Below are 19,663 nucleotides of genomic sequence, written 5' to 3' on the forward strand. Positions count from 1 at the left end.
TGTAGCCGAGGTAGTCCGTCTCGGTCCAACCAATGCGGCACTTCTTTGCGTTGGCGGTCAGGCCGGCCGCCCGTAGGGTGGCTAGGACTGTGTCGACCCGCTCCAGGTGCTGTCCCCAGGTGGCGCTGTGGATGATTACATCGTCCAGGTAGGCCGCCGCGAAGGCCTGGTGGGGTCGCAGTATCCGGTCCATCAGCCGTTGGAACGTGGCGGGGGCCCCGTGTACTCCGAAGGGCATCACTCGGTACTGGAAGAGTCCATCGGGAGTGATGAAGGCCGTCTTCTGCTTGGCTCTCTCCGTGAGGGGAACCTGCCAGTACCCTTTCGTCAGGTCGAGGGTACTGATGAACCGGGCGGGCCCCAGCCGGTCAATCAGCTCATCGACGCGGGCCATGGGATACGCGTCGAACACGGAGATCTCATTTAACTTCCGGAAATCATTGCAGAAGCGGAGTGTGCCGTCGGGTTTGGGGACAATCACGATCGGGCTCGACCAGGCACTGTGGGACTCCTCGATGACCCCCAGCTCGAGCATCTTCTGGACCTCTTCTCTGATTGCCTTCCTTCGTGCCTCCGGGATCCGGTACGGCCGTAGTCTCACTACCTGGCCGTTAGGGGTGTCGATGTCATGCTTTAGCACGGAGGTGTGGCCCGGTAACTCTGAGAATACGTCGCGGTTCCGATCGAGTAGCTCCCGCAAGTCCTGTGTCTGCTGGGGCGTCAGATCCTCACCAAGGGCCACGGCCGGGGCCTGCGGGGAGACAAAGGTTACTAAAGCGGGTAGGGGCACTTCCTCCGGCGTATGCCACCGTTTCAGTATGTTCACGTGGTAGATCTGGTGTCCGCGTCTTCTACCTGGCTGACTCACCCGGTAGTTCACGTCTCCTTTCCTCTCTACGACTTCATATGGGCCCTTCCATCGGGCCAGGAACTTACATTCGCTGGTGGGGACCAACACCAGCACTTTATCGCCGGGGGCGAACTCTCGGATCTTGGCACCCTTATTGTAGGTGCGCGCCTGGGCCGTCTGGGCTGCGGCCATGTGCTCTCTTACGATGGGCCAGATGCGTTTGGCGCGCTCCTGGAGCGCGTCGACGTGTTCGATGACGCTGCGGAGGGGGGACGGCTGGCTCTCCCAGGCTTCTTTAGCCAGGTCGAGGAGGCCACGCGGTTTCCTCCCGTACAGGAGCTCAAAGGGCGAAAACCCGGTTGACGCTTGGGGTACTTCGCGAATGGCGAAGAGTACAAACGGGATGAGGCGGTCCCAGTCTTTGGCGTCCTCTTCCGTGACGCGTTTTAACATTTTCTTTAGCGTTTGGTTGAACCGTTCGACCAAACCATCCGTCTCAGGGTGGTAGGCGGAGGTCCGTATACGCTTGACCTTCAGCCATTTATACAGGGATGCTAGGACTCTGGACATGAAGCACGTGCCCTGGTCGGTCAGGATTTCGTCCGCTATGCCGACGTGGCTGAATAGCATCAGCAGCTCGTGGGCGATGGCCCGGGCGTTGGCGGTGCGGAGGGGGATGGCCTCCGGATAGCGCGTCGCATAATCCATGATGACTAGGATGTACCGGTGGCCCCGGGCGGACTTAGGGAGGGGTCCGACAATATCCATGGCGATACGGGAGAACGGTACATCGATAATTGGCATTGGAATTAGGGGGCTATGGGGCACGCCGCGGGGGGCGGTTAGCTGACACTCGGCACAGGAGCGGCAAAACTCCTCAATGGCCTTCTTAACGCCTGGCCAATAGAAGCGGGCGGCGACCCGGTCGTAAGTCTTTTGTACGGCCAGGTGGGCCCCTAACTGGTGGGAGTGGGCGAGATACATTACTCGGGACACATACGGTTTGGGGACGAGTAATTGTTCGACGACCTCCCCAGCGGGGTCCTTGCAAGCGCGGTACAGCAAGTCGTGTTGGACGAAGAAGTGTGGGAAAGGTTTCTCACTCACCCCCGGGTTCAGCTTCCCGTCGACGGCCACGACGTTCCGCCTGGCGCCAGCCAGGTTGGGGTCGGCCCACTGAGCGGTGGCGAACGATCCTTGCCGCCGGGGGGGCGGCGCGTCTATTCTGGGGAACTCTAGGAAGGGGTCTTCACCGAGGGCCGGCGTGTCGTCGGCGTCGGAGGCCTCCGCTTCTTCCGGCCCGGGTTCTGGCTGGGGACTTCCTCGGCCGCTGCTGGTGGACGAGGTCCCGTCTTCGCGGAGGGCGGGGCAGGCGACGAGGGGTACGCTACTTCGGCGGCGTCGGCGGCGCCGCGTCCTGGGGGGCCCTCGTCGTCCCGGGTTCCAGTATTTCTCGAACAGCGGACAGTCCGTTCCGATCAAGAGGGGGACGGGGAGTTCGGGGACCACTCCGGCGGCGACCAACGCGGAGCCACGGGGGGTCTGTACGGTCACGTGGGCGACGGGGTACCGCCGGACATCTCCGTGGACACACGTGACCGGGATGGTGGGTCCATTGGTGGCGGAGGCGAGGTCACCCCGGACCAGCGTCACCACGCTGCCTGAGTCCAGCAAGGCATGGGTGTCGGTCCCATCAACCCGGGCGGGGAGGGTGGTCTGTCGTCGGCTCTCACTTCCGGTGTGGAGGCAGGGGCGGGGCCCTCTCATGCTGTCCGCGGAGGGCATGGAGACATCGGGGCCGGGGGGCCGCTCTGGGCAGGCCCAGGACAGGTGGTCCTCCCGATTACAGACGTAGCACCTGCGGATCCGCGGGCTGCGGTCGGGGGGGCCGGAGGCACGGGGCCGGGCCGGCGGGGTCGGCGGGGCTGGTCGGCGTCGGTCTCGGCGGTCGTCTGTCTTGGGGACGGCGTCGCTCTTGGTCTGGCGGAGCATATCCGAGCAGACGTGGTGGTTCTCCAGGAGGGCGATCAGGGCGTCCACGGATGTGGGGCTGACTCGGGCAACATATTTCTTGGCGTCGGATGGCAGGGCACGGACACACCGGTCTATGACTAATCTCTCAATCCACGGGGTCTCTCCGCCCGTGGTCAGCCAGCTCTGCGTCAGGCGGTAGAGGTCGGCGACCTGAGCGCGAGGGGGCTGGGCCTGCTGATAGGCCCACATGTGGTACCGCTGGGCCCGGGCGGGCAGGCTGTAGCCGAGGGTGGACAAGATGGCGGCCTTCAGCGTCTCGTAGTCTCGAGCGTCTCTGGCGGGAAGGTCCCGACATGCGCGTTGAGCCTCTCCCGAGAGGTAGGGCGCCAGTATGCCGGCCCAGTCGGCGGCGGGCCACTGCTCGCGGTCGGCGGTGCGTTCGAAGAGTTCGAGGTACGCCTCGATGTCATCCTCGGGGGTCTGCTTGGAGAGGACGGCGTTGGGGGTCCTAGGGACATCACCGTGTCGGTCTAGCCTGCGGACAACTTCACGCACAGCGTTCTGTAGTTCAGTCTGACTTCGGAGAAGGGCGGCCAATTCGGGGCTGGCCATGTTTAGGCGGTGGTTGAGATCAGATGAATGCCCGCATTCTCCACCATATGTGGGAGGTCGGGTGGGAAATACAACTCAGAGTGCAGTTTCAGGGGTTAGACACACGATGGCGCCCCTTGCTTTATTTCTCCAACAGGTTCAAACAAAGTCAGTTTTCACAAACAGAACTCAGACAGTAATATTCTTTGCATGAGGTCCCGGTTCCGAGGCGGGAGTCGTCACTGCAGAGGATGAGAGGGGATGTTAGCATACGGTCAGAGCACAAGGTAAGTACAAAGTTGGGGCCTGAGACACCCGGTCTAGGCAGTCTACCAACTGGACCTTTGTATAACTCTTTCTCTTCTTCTTTTCCAGGTTCCAGAGGAGGCCAGGAGGCTCCCCCGGAGGTAGGTAAGGGGGTGCGTATCTTTCTCTATCCACAAGGCACAGAAGAGTACTTTAGAGTAGAAGTACTCGGATACGGGGTGGTGAGTAATTAGAGTAAAAGTACTTGGTATGGTACCGGGCGGGGATGGTACGGAGGGCCCCTTAGGCTCGGCCAACAGGAAGATACACAAGCATTTATATTCTTATTTCTCTCTATCTACTGGGTGGCCGTGTCGGTACGACAACGGCAGTCAGGGGGTTAACACAAAGTAAGCGCTCTAGTTTCTAACGGTCTTCTTTCACCGGGCCTGGCGGCGCAAGCCAACTTAAAGTCTCTTCAAGGGTGAAATAAACATAACACGGGCCTGTCTTCTTTCACAGGGTGTACGTGACACTTTATCTAGAGCCTGCTAGCTTCCATTAGTCTCTACGGGGGTATCTTCATTCAACCATCTTCAGTGTACAACACCACGGTGACACTCTTCATTCACAGTCTTCATTTAGCATCAACAGGGTGACTTCCTTCATTCACAATCTTCGTTATTATCCTTAGCTGCTCATTTGCCACTATGAGTGCCTCTTCTTAATAACACGGGTGATAGATAGTGAACGGTTTGTCTTACTGCGACCTTATGGAGCTGTGGGGCTGCCGTTTCCATACGGGGGTCCCGTCTTCCGCACTCGTCCCCGATACGAGCCAGGTGGGTCTCCAGTATGCATGCGGCTCTCCGTGTATACTTGTCTATGGGGGGCACACGCTCCTGCGTGTGCTTCCAGCCCCACTCCTACAAGCCTGGTGATGTGAGAATATAAGAGAGCAATTGAGTGGTGATACAAACGATCAAACAATAAACATAGTCCATACGTGAGAGTCCATAAGTGAGAGGAGTGTGGACTTACCATCCAACGCCGAGTGGACGGCATATGCTGCGCGAGCGTCTGTGTGTAGCAGGGATCTGATACTGCTAGGTGCGCAGGCTGTTTATAAAGGGCGCGGCTGACAGGCTGCGGCTGTCCTTAATTGCTAACCAGGGCGGCGGCCGGAATGAGGCGCAGCTGATTTAGAATTGCTCTGGGATAATACACTGAGTCTATGACACGGCCGTGGGCGTGCCTGGTTGTCATGGTAACTCGCCCCTCCCCCTGAGGTGAGACCTGACAGACTCCACAATGTCAACATGTCAACATGCTGACATGCTGACATGTTGACATGTCAACATGTCAACATGTCAACATGCTGACATGCTGACATGTTGACATGTTAACATGTTGACATGTCAGCATGTTGACATGTCAACATGTCAACATGCCAACATGTAAAAACACTGATCTGTCAACATGTCAACATGCACGACAGAGTCTTCTGATCTGTCAACATGTCAACATGTCAACATGCTGATCTGTCAACATGTCAACATGTCAACATGTCAACATGACAACATGTCAACATGTCAACATGTCAACATGCACGACAGAGTCTTCTGATCTGTCAACATGTCAACATGTCAACATGCTGATCTGTCAACATGTCAACATGCACGACAAAGTCTTCTGATCTGTCAACATGTCAACATGTCAACATGCTGATCTGTCAACATGTCAACATGTCAACATGCACGACAAAGTCTTCTGATCTGTCAACATGTCAACATGTCAACATGCTGATCTGTCAACATGTCAACATGTCAACATGCACGACAAAGTCTTCTGATCTGTCAACATGTCAACATGTCAACATGCTGACATGCTGACATGTTGACATGTCAACATGTCAACATGTCAACATGCTGACATGCTGACATGTTGACATGTTAACATGTTGACATGTCAGCATGTTGACATGTCAACATGTCAACATGCCAACATGTAAAAACACTGATCTGTCAACATGTCAACATGCACGACAGAGTCTTCTGATCTGTCAACATGTCAACATGTCAACATGCTGATCTGTCAACATGTCAACATGTCAACATGTCAACATGTCAACATGTCAACATGACAACATGTCAACATGTCAACATGCTGATCTGTCAACATGTCAACATGTCAACATGCTGATCTGTCAACATGTCAACATGTCAACATGTCAACATGACAACATGTCAACATGTCACCATGCTGATCTGTCAACATGTCAACATGCACGACAAAGTCTTCCTTTAACATGTAAAAACACTGATCTGTCAACATGACAACATGTCAACATGCACGACAAAGTCTTTAACATATAAAATCACTGATCTGTCAACAATTTCAACATGACAACATGTCAACATGCACGACAAAGTCTTCCTTTAACATGTAAAAAACTGATCTGTCAACATGACAACATGTCAACATGCACGACAAAGTCTTCCTTTAACATGTACAAAACACTGATCTGTAAACATGACATTTCTGTCGTTTTAGGGATTTTAGCTCTTTTTGACAGGGGGGCGGGGGCATTCGAGCATGGAGCTAAATGTGTATTTTTTTTACCAAATTTGATGGTGATTAGTTTTTTTTATTATTTACTATAGTCCTAATAAACCCCAGGAAATTACATCTGGCTACAGAAGATCACAGGATCTACTGATTGTGAAGGTAGCCTACTGGGGGAAGGCTTATACTGTGTGTATAGGCTCAATATGTCAGTTTGTCACATTCAATAGATCCTGTGATCTTTTGTGGCCAGATGTAATTTCTTGGGGTTTATTAGGACTATAGTAAATAATAAAAAAATAAATTGCCATAATATTTTGTAAAAAAAAATTAGCCCCATGCTCGAATGCCCCCGCCCCCCTGTCAAAAACTGCAAAAATCCCCAAAACAAAAGAAAGCAGCAATTGAAAGAAAATTAACACTCATCTTTTACTTTCTCTAATAACAACCTAAAACATGAACCGTGGTTGAAAAAAACTAAAGTCCTCCTTTAACATGTAAAAACACTGATATGTCAACATGACAACATGCACGACAAAGTCTTCCTTTAACATGTAAAAACACTGATCTGTCAACATGTCAACATGTCAACATGCACGACAAAGTCTTCCTTTAACATGTACAAAACACTTTCACGCGATCAATCATCATTCTGTAGAAGCTCTCCATTTAGTTTGTCATTCAAGTGGAGCGAGGAATCTCCTCATTTGCAGTCCAGCCTCATTCAGACGTTTTTTGAGTGGCGTGCAGCGCTCTTTGCCTAATCTACGCGTCACATTCTCTCTCTCTCTCTCTGTGTACAGTTAACAACACATGAATATTTATTTTTTTCGTTCTTTATTTTGTATTTTTGTATTCATTACGTTTGAGCGTGAGCTCCTTCTCTGAGTCGATGTCCGACGTCCGGCGGCTGTCGTGAATATTTAGCGTATAGCGGCGTGCGGCGGCGGAGCCACACAGTGGTCCATGTTAATCATTATCATATGAAAGAGAAGTCCGACGTTCAGACGCTATAGCGTATTTATGATCCGTGACCTCGTCGACACCCCCCTTTCAAACAGGTCGTTTTGTTTAATTCCCTCGACGCGTCGACATGCTGCGTGTGACAACGTGCTGCAGAAACCGACGTCTCATTAGCGTATGAAGCATCATTAGTAAACGCACAGACAGGTGTCTTGAATTTGTGAACACAGCCGAGTATAAGGGCCCCACCCGCTCACCTCCGCCCCCCCTCCTGGTGCTGCGGCCATCTTGGAAACATTTTTTTTTTCTTTTTTTTCTACTTTTATTTAACCAGTAAAAACCACATTGAGACTGAAGTCTCTTTTACAAGTGTGAACTGGCCAGGACAAGAGGCAAAATAAGTGACACAACTCTGCCAGTAACAAAAAAAATACACAACAAAAAACAGGACAGATCATAAATATGCTCATAAATACAGTACCCACTACCGAAGAAGCTTGAACAGGAACGCGACCAATAAGGACTAATAAATATAAACTAAGCAACGGAAATTTGCTAGTTGACTAAAAAGCAAGCAGACAGTTGCTATATAGTCAAAGCAGGAGCAGTGTATGGGAAGTGTGCCCATGATGGCAGTCCATTTAAAGCTCACTAGGGGAATCACAGCAGCCAGTTTGAGTCTGGTCTGTAGGTCATTCCAAGGCCAGGGTACGAAATAAGCAATGCTTTTTTTTCCCAGCCTCAGATTTAGTTGGGGGCACGACGTAGCGTAACCAAGCATTTGATCTGAGGTTGAGAGAGTTTTGGACAAGTTCAAATTTAGAACCAATGTAACGTGGGAGGTTACCAAGAAAGGCTTTATAAATGAGAGTATACCAAAGTAGCAACCTGCGAGACGTAAATACCAACCCACTAGGCTGTACAGAGTACAGTGATGAGTCCTATAGGGGGAATTGGTTATAAACCTCAATGCAGCATGAAACAGGGGGTCAAGTTTGCTCAGAGTTGAGGAACTAGCAAAGCAGTATCTAAACTGGAAACTAAACACAATATAAACAATGAGAGATGGGTATAGGGCCGAGAAAGGCCCTTATTTCAGGGAACGTTGGCCTTATTATGACAAGCCCCCAGAATATGCGTCGTGAGCTTGTGGATCTGCCATTTTTTAACCCATTTAGACCTTTATTATTTGGGCGCCCACTTGTCAGTGCGCTCACGGCCCACAGGGTTGAGAACCAGAACCACACTGGGATAAATACGTCCCTCGTTATAGCTTCACATTTTGGACGTGTTCCCTCGTGGAGCAACGGCAGACGTGCGATTCAGGGGAATAGGAGTGTTCTAGGCATGAAGGGGAAGTGCAGGAAGAAAGGGAATGAAAGGGGAGAGAGAAAAAAACTGTTTTTTTTTTGTTTTTTTTTATGAGCCGGGAGGCTTTTGAATGTCTGTTCGGATGAACACTCAAACAGCTCTGTGTGCATCCAGGCATAGCCAACCAGACCACGCGAGGAGTCTTAAAAACCAACCTCGGGATCAGCATGGAACGGAACCAATTCATAGCCCTCCATAATCACAACCCATTTACCCCTCTCTCTCTCTCTCTCTCTCTCTCTCTCTCTCTCTCTCCATTCCACTTCAGTGCAGCTGTGGGTGATTATCATGAACTGTAGTGACGTGCTGTTGTTGAGGGTTGTAGATCAGGCTGTTTCTGAGATGTTTGAAAGATCCATCCATCCATCCATCTTCAACCGCTTATCCGTAGTCGGGTCGCGGGGGCAAGAGCTCCAACCAGAGCAACATTAGTGACTTCCTCCTGGGGGGGATCCCGAGACGTTCCAAGGGCCAGTGATGTGTGGATGTGTTTCCTCCAACTGAGCCCGGGGTCTCCTCCCAGTGGGACGTGATCCTTGGTCTGCCCCGGGGTCTCCTCCCAGTGGGACGTGATCCTTGATCTGCCCCGGGGTCTCCTCCCAGTGGGACGTGATCCTTGGTCTGCCCCGGGGTCTCCTCCCAGTGGGACGTGATCCTTGGTCTGCCCCGGGGTCTCCTCCCAGTGGGACGTGATCCTTGGTCTGCCCCGGGGTCTCCTCCCAGTGGGACGTGATCCTTGGTCTGCCCCGGGGTCTCCTCCCAGTGGGACGTGCCTCGAGGACCTCCCTAGGGAGACGCCCGAGAGGCATCCTAACCAGATGCCTGAACCACCTAAGCTGGCTCCTTTCCAGGCGAAGGTTATGACTGTCTGCAGGGATTTATACATTTTTCACCAATGAAAAGTAAAAACTAAATCATAATTACCCCGCATGGGACGTCCCATTGGAACGCAGGTTATAATTTTATTTTTTTTCCCCCAGCGTTGCCTGAATAGCAATATGGGAACCCATCGGCAAATAGAAGGGAAAATCAGCACCCTCTGCTGTTGAATTTGCCTCTGGGGGCAAATTCTCATTCCACTAATCCCCAATGAATGCAAGAGATTGCCTGAATAGTACCGGCTTGCATCATACGAGGTTTTCCAACGACTTAGATTAGCAGCAGGAGGTAAAAGAAAACAGAAGAGACTATAGGAGACGGGAGGGAAGGGGGGACGGGGAGGAGAGGAGACGTTGAGTATGTGAGGAAGGGGAAAAGAAGTCCCAGGAAAGGAAAAATAAAGCACATAAAATTAACCCATTCTGACCTGAGATCAGATTCATACGAGGTTTCCACTGGACACACACTGGTCTGATTAACGCATTCTGACCTGAGATCAGATTCTAAAAATGTCAGTCGTTCTTAGATTTTTCAAAAATAGCAGACCTACAAGCTCGTAGCGCGCCACTCGGTGGCGCGCTATGAGCTTGTAGATCTGCTATTTTTCAATAGCTAAAGCATAACATAATGCTAACACCAAAAGGGGTTCCCGATCAAAATGGGTTAAACGGGGAAGCGAGTATAGAAGAGGTGATGTGAGGTGGTGAAATGAGGACATTATGGCCGTAATGATCAGAGAGAGGTCTTCCCTAATGGGTGTACTCTACTGTAAACTCCTCTCCAAAACATGGACAGTATAGAGGAGGCTCTAACCTAATAGATGTCAGCTCAGGTGGCGTCATTATCTGGGCAGCCTTTCGGCAAAACAAAGAGGAGAAAAAAAATCTTTTGAAATTTGCTTCCTCGGAGAAATGTGCTCCTCTGAGGGCAAACCGCACGATAGAGCGCCGCAGTCCCACCACACTGAAAATGTTCATTCTGAATTAAAACATGTTCAGCTTGTGTTTTAAAAGGTAATTTAAAGATCAGAATTGGTTTTTGTTTTTAGACAAGCTCGAGCGAAATTAAAATACGCTTCTTTTTTTTTTTTTGCGCAGGTCTTTAAAGTCAAACCCTGTAAGACTGAACATGGTGTGTGTGTGTGTGTGTGTGTGTGTGTGTGTGTATTCAATTATCTTTCATCTGGGTGAACTAATAGCCATGTTGAGAGGACACAACTTCATCTAATGTTCATCGTTTGATCTAGATTTCAAAGTGCAAATCTGTATCTCTAGCGTGTCTTTTTCTTATTTTTTTCCACAGGGTCTCCAGACCCCAATGATACTGTTTAACCCATTTAGACCTGAGGACCATTCTACAAATGTCTTCGAAGACAGTTTTCTGAAAAAGCCATGTTTCTCTGTCAGTCGTTCTAGAACATTTTCATGTCAAGGACCCCCAAAAAGATATATATGCCGCCGACCCCTCTCAAAATATGTAGTTCCAGGACCCCCCACATAAAGATTTGAGTTGAAAACGTTCACTCTGAAAGAATATATATTCAAACATTTGGGCCACATTTTCACGGTTTTTCAAAAATAGCAGACCTAAACAAGCTCGTAGTGCGGCACTCTGTGAGCTGGTCACTGTCAGTGCTGTAAAGTAACTATAATGTACAATACATTTACTCAAGTACTGTCATTACATTTCATCTAAAGTACTAATATTAGTAGTAACATTATCCTACAAACTCACAATGGGTTGTGATGCGACGGCTTATATCAAAATAATGTATATAGATATTAGAGAACTTGTGAAACGGCATGTTCTGCGTGAAATGGTCATACTTTATACTTCCGGTACTTTAAGTACATTTTGATACCGCAGTAGTTTTGTGCTTTTACTCAAATGTAATTTACAATAACAATAATAACAAAAAACGGTAAACCGTTAAAATTGGTTTCCGCCCGACTGCAGTGATATATTCACACGCTCGGTGAACTTTTCATTTAAAGGCAGTGGACTCGTCATAACGCATTTAGCCTCTACATGAACGATGACTGTGATCACTTTAACTTTTTACAGTGACAGAATTTAAAATACATTAACGTTTCTCTCAGGAAACCGACGATGAATACCATTACCTTATAGTCCTAACTGACTTATAGTTATATAGAGAAGAGACGTGCAGATGGGCTTTTTCCTCTCTCTCTCTCTCTCGCTCTCTCTCGCTCTCTCTCTCTCTCGCTGCCAACATGGGGAGAGCCCCGAACTGAGCTCATGCTTCCTGTGTGTGTGTGTGTGTGTGCGTGTGCGTGTGCGTGTGCGTTCTATAACAGGGGTCTCCCTGTCTCTCCAACTCTGATCTCGTAGATCGGCTCTGTTTCCCACACATTGCAATGTAATTTATGTGTGAAAGTTTCCTCCTTTTTTACAACATGCTTCAAAATAGGTTGCATTTTAGTGGATAAAACGTTAAACCACTTTCTTGTCACTTGCAGTGGGACGGAGTGGGACCCTTCCCGGACTCGGCGGAGCCCCCTAAAGGCATCCAGATGCTATGGCACCCCACCATTGTCAAGCCCTATCTCACCCTGCTGTCGGAGTGCTCCAACCCAGACACCCTGGAGGGGGCCGCCGGGGCCCTGCAGAACCTGGCTGCAGGCAGCTGGAAGGTAACGACCACACTGAGGGTCACTGTTTACTGCAGAACCTGGCTGCAGGCAGCTGGAAGGTAACGGCCACACTGAGGGTACAACTCACTGTTTACTGCAGAGCCTGGCTGCAGGCAGCTGGAAGGTAACGGCCACACTGAGGGTACAACTCACTGTTTACTGCAGAGCCTGGCTGCAGGCAGCTGGAAGGTAACGGCCACACTGAGGGTACAACTCACTGTTTACTGCAGAGCCTGGCTGCAGGCAGCTGGAAGGTATAACAGCAGTGTTGTTTTCCGTCGACTAAAGGCTCATTCATAGTCTGTATTTCCGGTGGTGAGCTGACCGCCGCTCCTGTGGTGAGCTGACCGCCGCTCCGGTGGTGAGGTGACCACCGCTCCGGTGGTGAGGTGACCACCGCTCCGGTGGTGAGCTGACCGCCGCTCCGGTGGTGAGGTGACCGCCGCTCCAGTGGTGAGGTGACCACCGGAGCTGAAATAACGTTGAGCGGTGGTGAGTAAAAACAGAGAGAAGGGCTGGAGCGGTGGCGGTGGTTTGCTCTTCACCGTGGCTCGTGACGTCATGTTGTAGTTCGGTGGTCACCTCAGTGACGTCATGTTGTAGTTCGGTGGTCACCCCAGTGACGTCATGTTGTACTTCAGTGGTCACCTCAGTGACGTCATGTTGTAGTTCGGTGGCCACCTCACCACCGAAAATCCAGACTATGAATGAGCCTTAATACTATTATGAGAAAGGTCCGTCGACTACCCTTTTTCACTGACAAAAACTACGTAAAAACGAAGCCATGATGACTAAAACTGTGACTAAATAAATACTGTCGATTTTGTCAACAAATAGAAACTAGACTAAAATGTCCGGAGGGGACTAGTGGACGAGAGATTCAGTATAAGTCATTTTACACTGCTGAAAATAGCAGATCTACACAAGCTCACAACGCGTCGCGCCGCATCCCCGAGATTCCTTGCGAAGCACGGTGGAAGCATTCGGGGTCTGTAAGTCCCGGAAAAGATGCGCTGTGATTGGCCAGCTCACTTGACGGGCAGCGTGATGTAACGTGTCTTCCACACTTCCGACGTACTTCCTCCCCCAGTGTAGATTCCTCCGCCCCTCCTTCAACACACATCGCTAGCCTCCAACCAACTGCAGCGGCCAATGAGGCTATTTTTTTTATATCTCTACCAAAGACTATATCAAAGAAAGAGTGCCCAGTGCCTCCTGTAACGTAAGTCCCTGCTACTAGCCAGGGGGTGTACTTGTACATCATTTACAAGGAGTGTACTTGTGCATCAAGTTGCCTTGCACGCTCCTGCCCCCAAGGTTTACTTAATCCAGAGCGACTGACAATAAGCACGGTATAGGTCAGGGCTGGTGCAACTTTGACGATGGCCAATATATTTCCACACGCACTCCAGAGGGGCCACAGTGCATATTACTGCCGTAGCAAAAAATAGCCAATCTTCAAGCTCATTGCGATGCGTTTTGAGCTTGTAGATCAGCTATTTTAGTCTAACTACATTAGACACAAAAAGATACTCTTAATACTAGTCATTAAGTATAGTCATTACTAGTCATGAAGTAATTAAAGCGGTTTTGGAATTGTAACAGCTGAAATCAAAACTATATCAGTATTCTGATATTAACCTACGGTGGGGGCCGCATGTGGCCCCCGGGCCGCCAGTTGCCCACCCCTGGTAGGTAATACATCAAATGCATATAAATAGTAATCTATAGGATTCTAAGTAAATCAATAACATATCATCTGTCTAAACAGTTTCAACATACATTGAAACTACAAACGCTATTGGATGCCAGGTGAAAAAATAACCTGGCATCTGTCAACATAACGTGATGCTACATACATAAATAACAGCCATTTGCATAAGCCTGCAATGTTGTCGAGGCTAGGGCAGGTGCTACGTCATGAAGTGCTGCGTATACGTATACGGGCTAAGGTGGAGTCTGAAGGGGTGAGTCTTTAGCCTACGGCCGGTGGAAGATTGGGAGGGAGTCTGCAGTCCTGATTGCAACGTTGGGGAGTTTGTTCCATCGTTTTGGAGCCAGAGGGGAGAAGAGTGATCTGTTCTCTGCCTCCTTTCCTTCCCTCCCTTCCAACGCCCGTTGGCTGGCCTTAGATCTTCTCTTTGCTCTTTTGTTGAACCTACTGTGGATTATAGCAGGCAGAGAGCCTGACTTGGACTTTAGCTCTTCTTGAGCCACCCGCGGACTATACGCACCTTGAATAACGTTGCACCTTGAATAATGTCCTGGCTGCACCTTCATTCTGAATATCATGAAACCCTTTACTTGTACTTTTTTGTGGTAAAAGCACTCAAATATTATTATTTGCTCCATCACCTCTCTTATGCTGTGTAATGTGTTGGCATTATGAAGAAATAACACTAATACCATATGTCATATTAACCATGTTTATTAAAACGGTTTTTGAATAGCGCAGATTGCTCCAGAACCTTCCTCTTTCCACTGCTGATCATGTCAGGCGCATGTAAGCATTAAGCAATATCGGCAAGTTAGCTGACGTGCGACGGGGTGTTTTCAAAATAATAATATTAATAATGTGTTTATGTTTGACACATGCTGCATGGACGCGTCACCATGGCAACCAATGTCGCCGGAGGCTGTTTGCTTAACGATTTTGAGCTGTCCTGAAATCAGTCGTTGCTTAAAGTCCCTAATATCTTTCTCTTCCTACCTCCCTCCCTCTCTCCCTCCCTCCCTGGCTCCCCCTAGTGGTCGGTGTACATCCGTGCGGCGGTGCGTAAGGAGAAAGGTCTTCCCATCCTGGTGGAGTTAATATCTTTCTCTCCCTCCCTCCCTGGCTCCCCCTAGTGGTCGGTGTACATCCGTGCGGCGGTGCGTAAGGAGAAAGGTCTTCCCATCCTGGTGGAGTTAATATCTTTCTCTCCCTCCCTCCCTGGCTCCCCCTAGTGGTCGGTGTACATCCGTGCGGCGGTGCGTAAGGAGAAAGGTCTTCCCATCCTGGTGGAGTTAATATCTTTCTCTCCCTCCCTCCCTGGCTCCCCCTAGTGGTCGGTGTACATCCGTGCGGCGGTGCGTAAGGAGAAAGGTCTTCCCATCCTGGTGGAGTTAATATCTTTCTCTCCCTCCCTCCCTGGCTCCCCCTAGTGGTCGGTGTACATCCGTGCGGCGGTGCGTAAGGAGAAAGGTCTTCCCATCCTGGTGGAGTTAATATCTTTCTCTCCCTCCCTCCCTGGCTCCCCCTAGTGGTCGGTGTACATCCGTGCGGCCGTGCGTAAGGAGAAAGGTCTTCCCATCCTGGTGGAGCTGCTGAGGATCGACAACGACCGGGTGGTCTGTGCCGTGGCCACCGCCCTGCGGAACATGGCCCTGGACGTCAGGAACAAGGAGCTCATTGGTCAGTCTGCTTTTATTGGTCTTCTTTCATTGGTCAGTCTGCTTTACATTGGTCTTCTTTCATTGGTCAGTCTTTCTCGTTGGTCAGTCTTCTTTGAATTGACCCCATTTAGACCTGAGATCAGATTCTAAATCTTATGTCTTCTAATTAACTGTCTTTCCGAAACTGAAATCTGAAACTGAAATCTATATCGGTTGTTCTCAAACTATTTCATGTCAAGGACCCCCAAAAACTATGTGTAAGAAGCAAAGATTTGAGTTGTAAACGTTCTCTCTGAAAGAATAAATATAAATATAAATATAAAAAAACTGAGTGTGAGGTCAGAAGAACTGTCTGACCAGCCTCTCTTAACATCACACATGGCCCACTTGTGACTGAGTCTCACAGTGTGTTCCTGGCTGTACAGGGTGTCATGCAGAGGATTGTGACCAGTCACTAAACTGGTTTCCAGCTCAGCAGTAGTATATAAATAAAAGTATTGATATGTTTGCAATAAACCTCTGCCTCGACGGCCCGTCCCCATAGCAACAAACTGCCTGCCTCTCTCTCTCTCTCTGTCTCTCTCTCTGTCTGCACAGTCTGAGGTTTGTGGCGTGGAGCAAATACAAAAGAAACGTGTGTGTGTGTGTGTGTGTGTGTGTGTGTGTGTGTGTGTGTGTGTGTGTGTGTGTGTGTGTGTGTGTGTGTGTGTGTGTGTGTGTGTGTGTGTGTGTGTGTGTGTGTGTGTGTGTGTGTGTGTGTGTGTGTGTGTGTGTGTGTGTGTGTGTGTGTGTGTGTGTGTGTGTGTGTGTGTGTGTGTGCACCACACACACACCACTGCAGGGCATTACAGTCATGGCCTTGATTGATTCTTCCCCTGTTACGAAGAAATGTGTGTCAAGATGTGAAACGTGACAGTCAGACAGCTGATCGTGTCCTCAAAGGCCGGGGTGAGGCTGTTGGAGAGCTTTACCTTATGGTGGAGCCTTACGAAGCCTGACGCCTGGTTTATTCCCTTTAACACATTCTGACCTGAGATCAGATTCATACGAGGTTTCCACTGGACACACACTGGTCTGATTAACCCATTCTGACCCGAGATCAGATTCTAAAAATGTCAGTCGTTCAAATCAAATCAAATCAAACTTTATTTATACAGCGCATTTACATCGACCAAGGTCGAACCAAAGCGCTTCACATTTGCAAAGCATAATTACAAACACAAGCAAACAGAAAAAGGGATAAAATAAAGCAATAATTTCAAAGAGAGAGCAAAATGTAAAATGCAATTGGCAGTCCATAGGAACATAGCTCGTGGGCAGACTTAAATTAAATTGAATTAAAAGCGTTCTTCAATTTAAAAAAAATAGCAGACCTACAAGCTCGTAGCACGCTTGTAGATCTGCTATTTTTCAATAGCTAAAGCATAGAATAATGCTAACACCGAAAGGGGTTCCTGCCCAAAATCGGTTAACCCATTCTGGGCGGGAACGCCTTTTGGTGTTTCAAGCATTATATACTTTAGCTATTGAAAAATAGCAGATCTACAAGCTCATAGCGCGGCACCGAGTGCCGTGCTATGAGCTTGTAGGTCTATTTTTTTTTTTATGTTGAAAATGCGGCACAGATCTTTGAATGTATATTCCTTAATTCAGAGCGAACGTTTTTAACTCAAATCTTTGCTTCTGGGAGGGGTCCCTCCCTGGAACAACATCTTTTTAGATAGGGGTCGGCAGCCAATTACATACGATATTGGGGGGTCCTTGAAATTAAATAGTTTGAGCACCACTGACATAGAAACAGGGTTTTCAGAAAAACTGTCATGTTTTAGAAGATGTTTGTAGAATCTAACTTAGGTCTAAAATGGGTTAAACCAGTGATTTACTGCTTTAGCTTTTTCACATCGAGGTCCATTTATTTATTTGACATTTGAGCCACAGACCACCGTCTTTTATGTACACGTTACATTCACGACCTATTTTATTTTATTATTATTTATCTGTTATCCCACGATTTTGCAATCCATTTTTCCACTCGGTCTCAATTATCTAATCATGTAATCCTGGACGCTATACATCACTTCCTGGGGCCAACCTGGGGAGGGCAGCGGACTTGACCTCATGCTTCCTTCTATGCATGAGGAGTCCTTAAGCTATGACCAATTTATTTAGTATGCACTCACCCCCCCCCTATCCCCCTCCAACCCTTTAGATAGCACTTTATGTAGACTCGGATAGTAGACTTATAGGTTAGCGTTGTTATTTTTGACAGACTTATAGCTCGTTACGTAGACGGCACTAGAATTGCATTTTATGTAGTCATAGCACTTTATAGTACACGTGTATATTGTATAATAGATAATATAGTATAGTATGTATAGTTGACATAGATACTCCACTGTTACGTTCTTAGTTCATACGTGATTCATGATAACTACTTTTGATATATTATGTGATGTATGCCATGCTTTTTGTTTTTGCTTAAATGTAAGTCGCTCTGGATCAAGAGCGTCTGCATTTGCATGTTCTCCCCGTGTCCCCTAGGGTAGGTACCCGCACAAAAAACATGCAGTAATCCTGTTCACTAAACTGCCTCCCCCTGGCCAGCCGGGTCGCCTGATGGAGGGGATATGGAACTGGTTGGAATAACGTGTTCCTTCCACGCGCTACGTTCCTTCCACGGAAACTCCCCCCTGTCAGGTGTAAAGGAGCAACTTGGACACTCAGGCATGAAGGAAGCATGAGTTCAAGTCCGTTGCTCTCCCCTTGTCCCCCATATATATGGGGACTAGGTTAAGGTGGAGGGTGTGTAGAGCCCAGGATCACATTAGATGATTGACACAGGGGTGAAAAATGGGTTACAAAATTGTGGGATAAAAAAAAATATTTTTAGATCAAGAGCGTCTGCTAAATGCCTATACATTGTAAATTGTCAGGTAAGTACGCCATGAGGGACCTGGTGCACCGGCTGCCCGGAGGCAGTAACAACAACAACAGCAGCAGCGGAGGAGGAGGAGGAGGAGGAGGAGGGGGCGGAGCCAACAACAACGGCGGCGGCGTCAGCCTGCAGGCGGCGGGGAAGACCATGTCGGACGACACCATCACGGCCATCTGCTGCGCGCTGCACGAGGTCATCACCAAGAACATGGAGAACACCAAGGCCCTGAGGGACGCCGGAGGCATCGAGAAGCTCATCAGCATCGCCCGCAGCAAGGGAGACAAGTACGTCGTCCAAGTAGAGACAACCGCCAGCCCAGAGCCATGCATGCAGTGGTGGAAATCCCTTTACAGTAGTACTCTTGTAAATGTACATTTACAAGTACTACTGTATAGGGATGTCCCGATACCTCCATTTCTGTGTTAGCCGATACCGAATACTGTTACCAGTGTTCATAGCAATCTATATAGCTATATATCTGGTGTTGTGTTTATAGCTATCTAGCTATATATATATCTGGTGTTGTGTTTATAGCTATCTAGCTTCTGGTGTTGTGTTTATAGCAGACTCCTCACTCAAATGTGCACTTGCAGTTTGGGCAACTCCAAAGCAAACCTCACATGTCCCAACATTTTATTTACCTGCCATAGTGTCAACCCCTTCCTTACCCCTGTGTCGGATCGGTGGTTAGACTGGCATATTCACAGATATATATATATACCTTTATTGAAAGGATAAGCCCCTTGAGATGTCACATCTCATTTTAGACGAGGTCCTCAACACGGATACATTGTGCAATACAGTTCACAAAACAATACAACAGTACAACCATACATACAGACAGGACAATAAAACAAAACAGAACAGAACAAAGCTCTCCCAAAGATAGCTCCCACCCCACTGTTTCAACCCACAATAAGACCATGTTACTATAAGCAAAAAGAACAAAACAAACAAGCAATACCTAATGTGATAGTAATGACCGATATGACCCGATATGACAAATAAGGGCCGATCAATACCGGGACATCTCTACTACTGTAAATATACTTGTGTTATGAGTGTCATGAATTTTTTCCACCCTAAATCATGAGCATCATGGGTATTGTTATTAGATAAGGAGGAAGGACTACTGTTTCAAAAAGGTGTACAGTATTTGTAATTTTAATGTGCAGGACACGCCCACCTGTTGTCTCAGTAAGACAGCCCCTCCCCCTATCCACAAGGAGGAGCAGTGCACCAAAGCATTATGGGAATTGT

General features: G+C 48.7%; 1 protein-coding gene across 1 annotated transcript in view; it reads left to right on the forward strand.

Moving 5' to 3' along the window:
• LOC308325443 (catenin delta-2-like) overlaps positions 1-19,663 on the forward strand; it is a gene marked incomplete at both ends in the record, with an annotated part of 160,386 nt that overhangs the window by 131,907 nt on the left and 8,816 nt on the right. Inside the window, 3 exon segments of the mRNA XM_080777935.1 lie at positions 11,920-12,093; positions 15,337-15,487; positions 18,402-18,687. Coding sequence (XP_080634061.1) covers positions 11,920-12,093; positions 15,337-15,487; positions 18,402-18,687 — 611 coding nt within the window.

Source organism: Protomyctophum bolini, assembly GCF_963924005.1.
Source record: "Protomyctophum bolini genome assembly, chromosome: 12".
NCBI classification, from domain to species: domain Eukaryota; kingdom Metazoa; phylum Chordata; class Actinopteri; order Myctophiformes; family Myctophidae; genus Protomyctophum; species Protomyctophum bolini.